Source organism: Varanus komodoensis, unplaced genomic scaffold (genome assembly GCF_004798865.1).
Source record: "Varanus komodoensis strain SLA01 unplaced genomic scaffold, ASM479886v1 scaffold93, whole genome shotgun sequence".
Taxonomy (NCBI): domain Eukaryota; kingdom Metazoa; phylum Chordata; class Lepidosauria; order Squamata; family Varanidae; genus Varanus; species Varanus komodoensis.
In genome coordinates, this window is record NW_025336635.1 from 555,924 (window position 1) to 568,137 (window position 12,214).

Consider the following 12,214-nt stretch of genomic DNA (forward strand, 5'->3'; position numbering starts at 1 on the left):
GGAGGCTGCTTCCCGGCGCATCTTGATGCTTCGTAGTTTGCTGCTCTTCACTCCAACCTGTAGGAGGAGACAGGCTGTTGCTTCCAGCTATTGACCAGCATCCTGCCTAGGATGGGACTTTGGAGAAATTCCATGCCCTGGACTCCACTGTAACATTCTCTGTACTGAGTCTTCTGCTGTTTTGAATGGCTGTTTGAGAAGGCTATTGATTTATATATCTTGATTTATATATTTTCTTTGTTTAACATTCTTGATTTATATATCTTCTTTGTTTAAGACAAGTGCAATTTTCTCGTTTGCATTGTTTATTATTGTTATCTTATTATGCTCATCTTTGTTTATCATTGTCTTTTTTATTTTATTTATTTCCCTTTTTTAGGAATGGTGGACTTGATACCTGTTCAAATACTGTATGTGTTTCTTTTCTGGAAATAAGGCAGGTTACATGTTGTTGCAATAAATGAAATAAACAATAATATTGATAAGCAAGTCTTCGGTTGGGAATGCAGGAGCTTTTCACCTGTACCTTCAAGCTTCCTCCACCTAAGAAAAAGAAAGCAAATGCATTGATACAAGATGGGGAATATGTGGCTCAACAGAATTGAAAAGGAAAAGATCTTGGGGTAGGTATGGACAAGAGGCTAAACATGAGCCAACAATGCAATGCAGCTGCCAAAAGAGCAAATGTCATTTTAGGATGCATTAACAGAAGTATTGCTTCCACATCACGGGAAGTATAGTTCCTCTATACTCCTCACTAGTCAGACCTCACCTGGAATACTGAGTCCAGTTCTGGGCACCAAGTTTTAAGAAAGATGCAGAAAAATTAGAAAGGGTCCAGCGGAGGGCAACAAAAATGATCCAGGGTTTGGAAGCACTATGAGGAGAGATGGAGAGAACTGGGCATGTTCAGCCTTGAGAAGAGAAGACTGAGGGGGGACATGACACCCCTCTATAAGTACCTCAAAGGCTGTCACAAAGAGGAAGTCAGGATCTCTTCTTGCTGATGGCAGAGTGAAGGACATGGAATAATCAGTTCCAGTTGCGACAACCCAGATTCAGGCTGGGCATCAGGAAAAGCTTCCTCATGGTCAGAGCAATGCAGCAGTGGAACCAGCTGCCTGGAGAGGTGGGACTGACAGCAAACACTATAAATGATCCTCCCATCTGAAGTCCCACTTCATTGGCTCTTTCTGTTTCAGCGTCTCCCACCACACAAACCATGCTTTCCTCCTAGCAGACCTCAGACCTTACATACTTCTTGCTCTTGAGCCAGCATCTTCCTGAAATAATATTTTTTTACACTGAAACTCCGGTAAGGATGGCAATCATTTGGGTCCTCTTTAATCCTCCCTTGGGAGAAAATAAGGTCTGGGGAAAGGGAGGTTCCACGAGCGTAAGCTAGCCTTTCTGGGGACTGCCCCCCACCCTGCTTTGCAACTCAGACACAATCATGATTCCCCTTTCCATGAGGGATGGGGTGAATTTCTGCCTATTTCCCAAAGACCAGCTGAGCTTGGGCTGCCAGATAGCTACCCAGAGAACCCTTCTGACTCAGTAATAGTTCCACAACCTGGAAGAGACAAATCTGCAGTGCAAAGACATGTAAACTACTGTGTGTGTTTCTACGCACTTCACCTTAAAGGTTGGTTTGTAGCACTTTGCAGCAAAGTGTAACTCCAAGGCCTGAAGGCCTGCATGTGAGGAAAGGAAAAGGCAAGTACAGGGAAACATGACAGAGGTGTACAAAATGAGGCCTGATGTGAAGCAAGTATGTGAAAAAAGATGGGGTGGGATAGGAAGACATTTTTCTCCGTATTCTACAGAGGCAATTACGGCGTGGCTACTCATGGGCGAAGAAAACCATAAGGGAAGTGGAAGATGTGTGCTCAGAAGATTTAGACTGGGAGCAGAGAGACTGGAATGGAGCCATGGATACCGTATAGATACCCTAACTCTGCTCTCTGTTTCATTTCAAATACAGAACAAAGACACGTATCCTGCAGGGCACTGCCACAGTTCCAGAGAAGAGATCCAGGTAGGAATGCTTCTGAAATTCCTTTCATCCAACTGACCCGTGTTTCTAGACAACAGTGTCCACTGATCTTGATCTCCAAAGTGGAATTGATACATCACGAATTTTATTATTTATTTATTTATTTAAAGCTTTCATAAACTGCCCCTCTACTAGTGTCCTGGGACAGTTTACAACAAACAAACTGGAATTCTCCATTGCTCTGTTCTGTTTTGCTTTTTAGTTTCCTTTTACCTCCCTTGTGCTATTTGTCTAAATTTCACCCCTCCCAGTAGAGAGGAGAGCCAGATGCTGGGTTTTTCCACAGAGCCAACGGAGTGCCCCTCTGCTGTACTCCAGTTGGATGAATGTTGCCAGAGAGCTCCCTATCCCATTTCCAGACAGGGATGGACAAACCAGTCAATTCTGATTCCACTTGCTGTCTCATTTTCTAAGACTAAGTTCTTTGTGTCACATTTCTGCATTAACTTGCACAATTCCTGCAGAATCTATTGTCCTAGACAAATGCACAACTTGCCGTGGGAGCATCCTGGCTCACAACCAACTGCTCAACAAGGTGCACAAGTATATGAAGAATTCAATGAAAAATGGAAAGCCTATTATATGCAATTCACTTCATAACAAAAACAGTGCTTGTAAAATATCATTAGTGAGTTATAATTCTAATATAAATGCTTTGCTATTATTTAAAATTAATTTTTAAAGGAATGGAAAATAAGTATTAAGAATAAATAAGAACAGTTGTTTTATGAGTTTCAATTAAGTACTAATCAATTGAATGGAGTGTTTTTTTAACCTTTTATATATTGTATTTTTGACTTGTACTTCTCCTCAGACTTGGGGATTCTTCTAATAAGTCAGTGAGATATCAGAGGTGTGAAAAAAAGGCTGTAAGCAGGAAGTGGTTCAAGGTGATGTTCAAAGAACGTTCTGCGAACTTAACCCCAGTATGAGAGCCAGTGTGGTGTAGTGGTTAAGAGCCTGGGACTGGGACTCAGGTGATCTGGGTTCTAGTCCCCACTCAGCCATGGAGCCAACTGGGTGACTTTGGGCCAGCCACAGACTCTCAGCCCAACCTACCTCACAGGGTTGTTGCTGTGGGGATAGGATGGAGGAGGAGATGTAAGCTGCCTTGGGCCCTTTGTAGGAAAAAGGCAGGATATAAATAGAAAATAAATAAATAAAACCCCCCTCCCCCATTGTCCTATGGAACAAGCCAGTGCATTAATTGGCATCTTGCATTTGCCACTCCAACTGCTTTCACATGCTCTTGTCGGGAAGCCGGCTAGCCCAGCTCCAGCTGCTGGGGATACTGGTCTTCTGGGCAGGGTTATCTCCTCCCTCTGCCTAGAGATGGCCCACGATGGCAGCTGGGACTTTCTGCATGAAAAGCAGCTGTTCTTCTTTAGAGATGCAGACCTCCCCCCCCCCCCCCCAGCATGCCAGGATAAAAAGCCACCTGCCAGGGACATGTGAGGTGTTCTGTGAATTCGCACCTCCTTGCAGCCAGACCTGGCATTCTAGCCCTTGCCGAAATGAGCTCCAGTGCCAGTGTGGGACTGGCCGGGCAGCACACCTCCAAGCAGCGGTGCTCTCAGGACAGGACTCTGGGGGAGGCCTCTTGGGGGGCGGGGGGACCTTTCTCAGGAGAATGGGCAGCCAGGTGCTGAAATGCATCAGGGCCGGCTTGCCACATTTTGCAAGACGTGCTGTCTAAACTGGAGGCCCACGTCAAGTCCAGAGACTAAAATAGCCCAACTGCAGCACTGCGCAGAGTGGCTTTTTACGCAGAGGGACAAAACCCAGACGTGTTCCTAAGATGCGTGGCTAGAGAACTTTAAAAGTGCCTGTGCCACAAGCACCTTTGCTGGTCCTCTTGGTTTTTGACACAAGCCCAGAAGCAACACACACCCGGCCAGCAGAACTGGAGATTTCTTTGATTTCCCGCCCAGGCTGGGTGGCAACCTAGAATGCCGCATCTGCTCATGAAAAGAAGTCAGGTAATCCGTCTTCTCCCAGCACACACATGCTCCTTCCAGAGAAGAGGAGAGAGACTTGCTTCTTCTCCAAGAGGGTTTTATTGAAATTCTCAGGACAGCTCTCTTCAGCCTGGACTACTGTTCCCATCATATCAAGCCTACATGGCCATTTGGTGGAGATGATGGCACTTGAGCCCAACACATCCAGAGGGTGCCAAGTAAGGAAGTCTGTTCTTTGCTCAGGAGAGAGCAATGGTTAGATTTTAGCCTGCTTTCAAGAGACAACATTGGCAGGAAGTGCTCACCTCCCAGACTGAAAGAATCTGAATGACTAAGAAGGAGGCCACGGGTGCGAAAGCCACAGAGAGTGACATTTTCATGAGAAATGCTGGGACCAGAACTTCCCCCCATAGCAGAGAAACTAGCAGACACGTGTGACGCTGGAAAATTGGCTCCTTTTTTTGCTAAAGAGACTTTTGACTAATTTTTGACCTGACAAAGGTAGGCTGAGTCAGAGGGGTGGGTTTTGGCTACTGTCTGAAGTATTTGCACAAACCTGGAGCAAAGATCTGTGTTACTCTAGTGCAAATTGCAGAATGGCAGCTGGATTTTAAAAGCTGGATATCCCTGGCTGTAAATTGCGGCCTGTTTTAAAAAGCAGAAATCCACATGCTGGCATGATTTGTGTCAGATCAAGTCAGAACTATTGCAGGTCAACAGAACCGAATCCATGAGGATGGGTTCAGAAAATCCATCAGATTCTCACCCTCCAGTCTGAGTTCCCACACATTGTTAGAAAAAGAAAGAAGCCAAGGTATGTTTAATTTCAACTGTATAGTTATTTTTTGTCACTCAAAAAGACAAAAGGTACTAAAAATGGAAAGGAATTCTATCCAAACTAGAACTGAGGTGGGACTGCAGCCTGAACCATTGTTGGACAGACTACATTTAATCGCTTTATTTTTATTTAAAAGTTCCTTTTTGAATGTTTGTCATGTTTTACATTTTAGCATATTTTATTTTAGCTAAAATGTGCTACATTTTAGCATATTTAAGTTGTGATTTGGTTATGACAAATGGCTGTGCATTTTGCTTTTAATGCGCTACCCCTTTTAAATGCTGACTCCAATATTTGGGTTTCATTTCCTATTTGCGTTTGATGACTTTACTTTTTAAAAAATCATTGTACAATGCCTGTGTGTTTTATAGAAAATCATGGCAATTTATTCTTACAAATCTTACACCATACATCATCCTGCATTCAGGAAACAGAAAACCAATGCCATGTACTGCAACCTATTCTCTCAGGCTCTGATATTTAAGATTAATGCATTGTCTCTTGATTTAAGAGTGTCTGCTTCAGGTGCTGCCCCTGCTTGAAGTGCCTTGGTCGATCGCACACGGTCTGTCCTCATTCCAGAAAATAGGATGCTCTGGAGCAACCTTTCTGCAGCTGGTACCCCCAGAGGCACTGGCCTGCAGCTACCCCCATTGCCAGATGAGAATCCAGCTAATGGAGGCACAGTTGGTGCTCTTGCAGACAGCAGGGGCCTGTCTTTGGTGTTTTACATAGATGAAATGAAGGCTCAGAAAAGGGCAACTCAGGGGCTGGAAGCCCACACTTGTTGTTTAATCACAAAGTCGTGTCTGACCCATCGTGAACCCATAGACAACATTCCTCCAGGCTCTCCTGTCCTCCACCATTCCTTGGAGTCCACCCAAGTCCACCCCCACTGCCCCAGTGACTCCATCCAGCCACCTCAACTTCTGTCGTCACCTTCTGCTTTTGCCAACAATCATTTCCAGCATTAGGGTCTTCCCCAGTGAGTCCTTCCTTCTCATTAGGTGGCCGAAGTATTTGAGTTTCATCTTCAGCATCTGGCCTTCTAAAGAGCAGTCAGGGTTGATTTTCTTTAGGATTGACTGGTCTGATCTCCTTGCAGTCCAAGAGACTCGCAGGAGTCTCTCCCAGCACCACAATTCAAAGGCCTCAATCCTTTGGCGCTCAGCCTTCCTTATGGTCCAGCTTTCACAGCCATACATTGCAACTGGGAAAACCATAGCCTTGGCTATACGCACTTTTGTTGGCAGGGTGATGTCTCTGCTTTTTAGTATGCTGTCTAGATTTGCCATAGCTTTCCTCCCCAGGAGCGTCTTTCAGTTTCTTGTCTGCAGTGATCTTGGAGCCCAGGAAAATAAAATCTGTCACTACCTCCATTTCTTCCCCATCTATTTGCCAGGAAGAGATAGGACCGGATGCCATGATCTTAGTTTTCTTAATGTTGAGTTTCAAGCCAGCTTTTGCGCTCTCCTCCTTCACCTGCATCAAGTGGCCCACACAGCCCAGTTAAATTATAGGATGCATTTCCACAAAATATAGTGACAAGCATCCACTTGGATGGCTTTAAAGGGGACTGGACACTTTCATGGAGGAGAAAGCTATTGGTGGCCACTAGTCCTGATGGCTATTTCCGGTATCAGGCTGTGTGCCCCTGTATACCAGTTGCTGGGGAACATGGGCAAGAGGGTTCTGTTCCGCTCCTGCCCTTCTTGTGATTTTCACATGGGCAGCTGATTGGGACACTTTGCAACCACCACTCTGGATGAGAGACCTGAGCCTCGCCTTTTTAATATGTGGTGAGAGCTGTAGCCCAGCAAAACTGCAGAGCGCCAGGTTGGGGAAGGCTGCTCATTTCGGGGACCGGCTGCCTTTATTTTGCACGTCCCCCACCACCAACGGTGCTTCTGGGGGCTTCACTGTCCATGGAGCAAGACAGCCGCCTTGGCTCCCCACCGGGAATTTAAAGGCACTGTCTGCAGTGCTGAAAAGGAGGAGGTTTGGCGTCCTGAATAGCTCCCTCTCCAGCGCTTGCTGTCAATCTTGTTCTCTTGCCTTCTCCTCAGAGTCCACCCCGAAGGCCGATTGCCGCGACCCGTCTGTGAGGATGCTCCTCTGCAGGGTTTTCAGCATGGTGGTGCTTCCCATCAGCCTCGTCCTGCTAGTGACAGCGCTGGTCACCAATCACTGGCTGGTGGCCTATGGGATTAAGTCTTCCATGTACAGTGGGCTCTGGCAGGAATGCAGGGACGGACAGTGCACTGCGCCAGCTACACCTTTCGGTAAGGGGCGTGGGTGGGGAGGCTGGCAGCACCACCAACGACTCCCTGTGCACGACCAGTGCAGCCTGGTGGTGGAAGTGCTGAACGGGGATGGAGAAGACTCAGCTGCTGGCTCCCCCCTGGCCGTGACGACTCCTGGGGCCAGAGGGCCAGTCAGCAGCTCTCACCCTGAGCTACTTTGCTGGGCTGCGGTGAGGATAAAACGGAGAGGAGGCAGCTCAGATAGACAATTGGGTTCCGTGCAAAAAGGAAAGGAGGGTGCAGAGTCTAAATGTAATCGTAAGTGCGGAAATAGAAACACAGAAACAGAGCGAGTCAGAAGGGGTCTCCCCGCCATCTAGTCTAAAATTTAAAATAAGTGCATGAATGTGCTAGCCTTAATGATGACGAGGAGCCTATCTACCCCCACAGACCTGGGTTAATCATTGTGGCATACAAAGAAAAAGAGGACTTCATGCACACTTTGCAGAACCCTCGTTTGCCCGGGTACCAGACGACTGGGCACCATGCAGTTCCAGGCGTCGAGGGGACCTTGGAAAGATGCTCTCCTTGAGAAGGTGCTCCTCTTCCTGCTCCTGCTGTGACCCCTTCTCATTGGCACGCCCTTTCTCTTTGGGCCAGACCCACAGTACTGCCCAGTGAGGAATTTGCACATAGCCGGGGTGCAGTGCTGTGCTTGATGGCTGGGGAACACTGGGAACGGTAGGACCCCTTGATGTCTACCATGCCCAGGATGTTGCCCTTGGAATCAGACATATTTAGGCTCCTCTGTATGTACTTAAAGCACACCTCCCACAATCCCACAGGTGATTTCCACCCAGTGAGGCCGCTGACTGCTAGCTCAATGGGGATACTTATGCACTGCAACTTTTATTCTGGGCTTTATAGCAGCTGCACGTGACATTCTGTGCTGGCAAACCTTTCTTGGGGATGGCATTCAGCCCCCTGGATAGCTCTGCAGGATAAAACCTGTGACCTAGGACCCAGCAGCCTCTGAAGGTCCATCCCCTGTGGCCGGGAAGAGCACTGGCCACATGGCACGCACCCGCCAGGCCTCCCACACGCCCGTGAAACCACCCTCTGTGGGGGGACTGGCAGGCAAGCATGGAGCACCTCTGCACCACGAGCTGGGGACACCTTCCCCCGTCCACTGATAGACTAGTGGGAAGGCATGGCCAGTGGGTTCATTGGCAGCAGGGTGCGGGGTGGTCCGTGGAGGGCTGCCTGTGCCTCCCCTGAACTCTCCTCTCCGTCACCACCCAGTAAAGCCTGGGGTCTAGGCTTCCAAAGGCCTCACAGGAAAAACAGCTTCCCCAAAAGCTAGCAAAGAGGAAGAACCCTTGAGTTGCAGGGGAGGTCATTCCACAGCCTCGGGGCCAAAGTTGTAAAGGCCCAGCTTCTAGCAGCAGGTGTTCATATGGCGCGCAGGTAGATAAAACAGGAGCAGGGCCAGGTTTGATGAGGACTTGCTTGTGACGTGGCTGGTCCCAGAAGGGCAAACTGCAGCACGGGAATCAGCTTCTTGGTAGGCAGCCTGCTAAGCCAGTGGCTGAGAAATCGCAACCACAGTTGGGTTTGGAAGCTACGAACAAGCAGCCCCCCACCCCCCCCCCCCGCTTCTGACACCTGATCCTCTTCCTGTGCAGAAGTGGAAGCGCCTCAGTTAAATTGGTAGATCAAACTGTCAAAGCATTAGAGTAGCCTGCCAAGTTGTTTCCGGTGTAATACTTTGCTAAGGGACGAAATGACAGACAAACCTGCAGTTAACATTTTGCGCCCTTCACTTTGCCCACAGAATACATCATCGCCACGCGCGCGTTCCTGATCTTGGCCTCTCTGCTGGCTTTGGGATCAGCCCTCTTCCCCTTCTTCTCCTTCATCCCTGCCCCTTGCGGCAACAGAAGAGCAGCCCTCTATTCTGCCGTGGCTTCCCTCACAGCCGGTAGGTATGCCCAATGTCCAAAGGAAAAGTTCCTGGGCAAGGTGGGGGGAGGGGGTGGCGCCAGGTGGGCATCCTCCGCTGAAAGAGCATGCGTGCTCCACGGACTGGAGCATGGGTTCCTACATGGAGTGCAAATGGTCAGGAGGACATAGGTCTTTCCCTCTCGTGCCGAACCTCAAGACGAGTATGCTTGACGCATGCATCTCCACTCTGAAGGCTAACGCGTTTTGCTGTCGTGAGCTCTCCCCCTGGGAGCCGCAGTTCCATGAGGCATGCCATATCTTGGGGGCTGGGAAGAAGAATGGCAAGGAAGTCATTCAGATTCAACAGGGAGTGCAGTGAACTTTCCCAGCACGCAGAGGCCAGGATCACTTCATGAAGCCATGTCCTCTTGACCTTCAGTTGGGTCAAGAGCAAAAGGAAGAGTAATGAGGGCCTCAAAGCTGGCTTCCTCATCCTTCTGTAGATAAGGGCTGCTTTTGCTGTCGGAACAAAGCTGTGTGCTTTACGGAAGCACCTTCGCCGCCACCACGACCACCCATCTCCCAAGAACTTATGTGTACCAAAACCTTCTGAAATAGAGAAGAAACTCATACAATCCATTGCAAGAAGCATTACCTTTTGTTCTCATCTTGGGGAGAGGAACAGATGTGCCACAAAAGCAACTCTGGAGGCTCCTGGAGCATCTCCTGGCCTATTCAGGGAACCAATCCGGCCACAGAAAAGGGGAGTGTAAATTGTTAAGCAGGGCTTTGCATCCTGCGGAGCCTCCTCAGCTGCTAGTTTCTGCTTTAGATAGGTTGCCACGGGTTGTTGCCTACCTGCCTGCCTTGCCACCACTCTGAGCTTGGCCCTAAAGGGACCCCTGGGGAAGAAAGGGGCCTGTGGAGTCAGCGCAGTGAGGCTCCTTCGGGAGTGTCCTTGCGAGAACGGCTTCCAGCTGAACGGCTGGACAGACGGCCCTGAAGCCCTTTGTCTGGGGCAAGGCAGAAGTCCGCTCTGCAAGGCAGGGCAAGCCACGGTGCAATGCCGCCGTCACCGGATGGGGAGGGTGCCTGGGTGTATCTGCCCTTCGTCTGCAGCACTGACCTCCTTTGTCCTCCTCTGCAGGGCTCTTCACGCTCATTGCTGTAGCTGTGTACACCGCGGAAACCTGGAGCAAACCTACAGACCCTCAGGTCTACATCAAGTATGAGTGGTCCTTCTACCTCGGCTGGGCCGCTTTTCCCATGCTCCTGCTGCCTGGTGAGCATACGGACTACAGGGGGAATGGCGCAGGGGCAAGGAAGGCCCCAGAGGTGGGGAAGCCAGTGTGCTGCAGGGGGATGCTTCCTCTGGTGGCTGTTATCAACAGGGGGCTGGTGACCACCCCCATGCATGTGCAATGGGGCTGGAGGGCATGTGGCTTAGACCCACGAACTGCCTTGGATGGGTTCCTCTGCCACACACACACACACACACACACACAGCACCATGCATTTGGTGAGCTGAGAAGAGACCGTATGCCTACAGGGAGACCCACGTACAGAGCTCCTTCACACACAGATGGCCACTGTGTGCATGCAGAAATGCACGTGCGGAGCTCCTTCATATGTGGCTCCTTTCCAGCTGGAGCCTATGGATGCATGGAGAGCCACGTGTAAAGCCCCCTCACACACGGGGTCTCCTGAATGGACGCTCTATCTATGCAGGGGTCCACATCTGGATCTGCTTCACAGTCACAGGTGGCTGGTCCTCGCTCTTCTGGCCTCAGTGGAGGGGGGCCCTTTGGCAAGGGCTTCCTCGGATCGTCTGAGAGCCGCCTCCCCCTGCTGAGCTCTTCAGAAGGTTTGGACTTCCAGCTGTCCTTGGCCCCCCTGGCTAGACCTCGTGGGAGCTTCATCCAACACATCTGAGGTTGGGGCAGGTTCACCCAGGAGGCTCTGTAGTGCCCTAAAAATCTTGCTCAGGCTGTTCTTCTTGTCATCACTCCCATCTGCACAGAGTCTCTGGACAAGCAAGGAAGCCTGGGCGATGTGGGGAAGGGAACCCGTGTGTGCTTGTTGGACTTTTCCCATGGGTGCTTTAAAGAAAAGTATTTCTTTCCATCTGCCAGAAAAAACGCTGTCCATGTTCAGAGGCGTTTGGCCCTGGGGGAAGGCAGAGTTTTCGTCAATGGCATATGCAATGGAAGCAGGTCGCTGGTCCAGTTTTACGAGCCCTTGGTTTGTATTTCTTTCCCTCTCTCCTTGGCAGGCATATCCAGCCTCATAACCTACTCGTACTCCTCAGATTCTGCCTATGAACAGCTTTGATCAGAACCTGGATCCAAAGGAACAACGGGGCCCTTCCAGTGGAGACACCAGCCCAAAAGGAAGCTTGCGCTCTGCCTCCCCTGTGCCTATGGAAATCCCCTCCACCGCAGTCCCGACTGCGTTCTCTTCCTTCCTTCCTTCACGCTGCTGCACACCAGAAATGTTTGCCGAGTCCCCTCACAGGCAGCAGACAGCTTGCAGACCGTGGGGCACCGAGGCATTTTTAACGGCAATGTGACCCCTGACCCCTGGCATATTTAATGCCCGTGCCAAGCTTCCCTCCTCCTGCTCTTTCTGCCAAGATAGCCTGGATTTCTTCAGACCTGTTGCATTGCAACTTTGTTCTCTCTCGCATTTTTCTGAAGGTAGATATATCAGTGTGTGCTAAACTTGCGGTACTAGTCCGGGACTGGAAGGAACGGTTTCAGCAGGCTGTTGGGGAAGGAGAAAGACCCTTCAGGAAAACCCAGATATCCTTCAATAGCTTCCCTGCCTCCCACCCACTACCATGTCGTCTCTCTTTCTTTGATTTGCAAATATCCCTCCCTTCAAATAAAGTCTGAGGTTTCTTTACAAGCCTTATCCATTGTCTCCTTGTCTCCTTATGCAAGAAATCGTTGGATCGCCATGTTTTGTATATTGTCCTCTTTTCCTCTGCTGCTTGCTTGCTTGCTTGCTTGCTTGCTTGCTTGCTTGCTTGCTTGCTGGTGGTAGCTGGGGCCAAAGAAGATCTGTATTCCTGTTGTGTTTCGATTTATGCAGGTGCCTCATACAGATTTAAGCAAAGTGCTGTTGGGAAGGCATGGATAAGAGCTACTGTATCTGTCATTAAAGGTTTCCTGTT

The 12,214-nt window shown here is 49.5% G+C and overlaps 1 protein-coding gene across 2 annotated transcripts; it reads left to right on the forward strand.

Moving 5' to 3' along the window:
- The first annotated feature begins 1,245 nt into the window (after nt 1-1,245).
- Nucleotides 1,246-12,214, forward strand: LOC123017452 (protein NKG7-like). 2 transcript variants are annotated; one of them, XM_044418801.1, is made up of 6 exons: nt 1,246-1,315; nt 1,985-2,038; nt 6,919-7,134; nt 8,930-9,076; nt 10,187-10,321; nt 11,312-12,214. In XM_044418801.1, exons 3-6 carry the CDS (start codon nt 6,960-6,962, stop codon nt 11,368-11,370), a joined length of 516 nt encoding a protein of 171 aa, XP_044274736.1. In that variant the 5' UTR covers nt 1,246-1,315; nt 1,985-2,038; nt 6,919-6,959; the 3' UTR covers nt 11,371-12,214. The 2 variants fall into 2 exon arrangements, with proteins under 2 accessions (XP_044274736.1, XP_044274737.1); XM_044418802.1 differs by lacking the exons at nt 1,246-1,315; nt 1,985-2,038 and adding an exon at nt 4,788-4,828.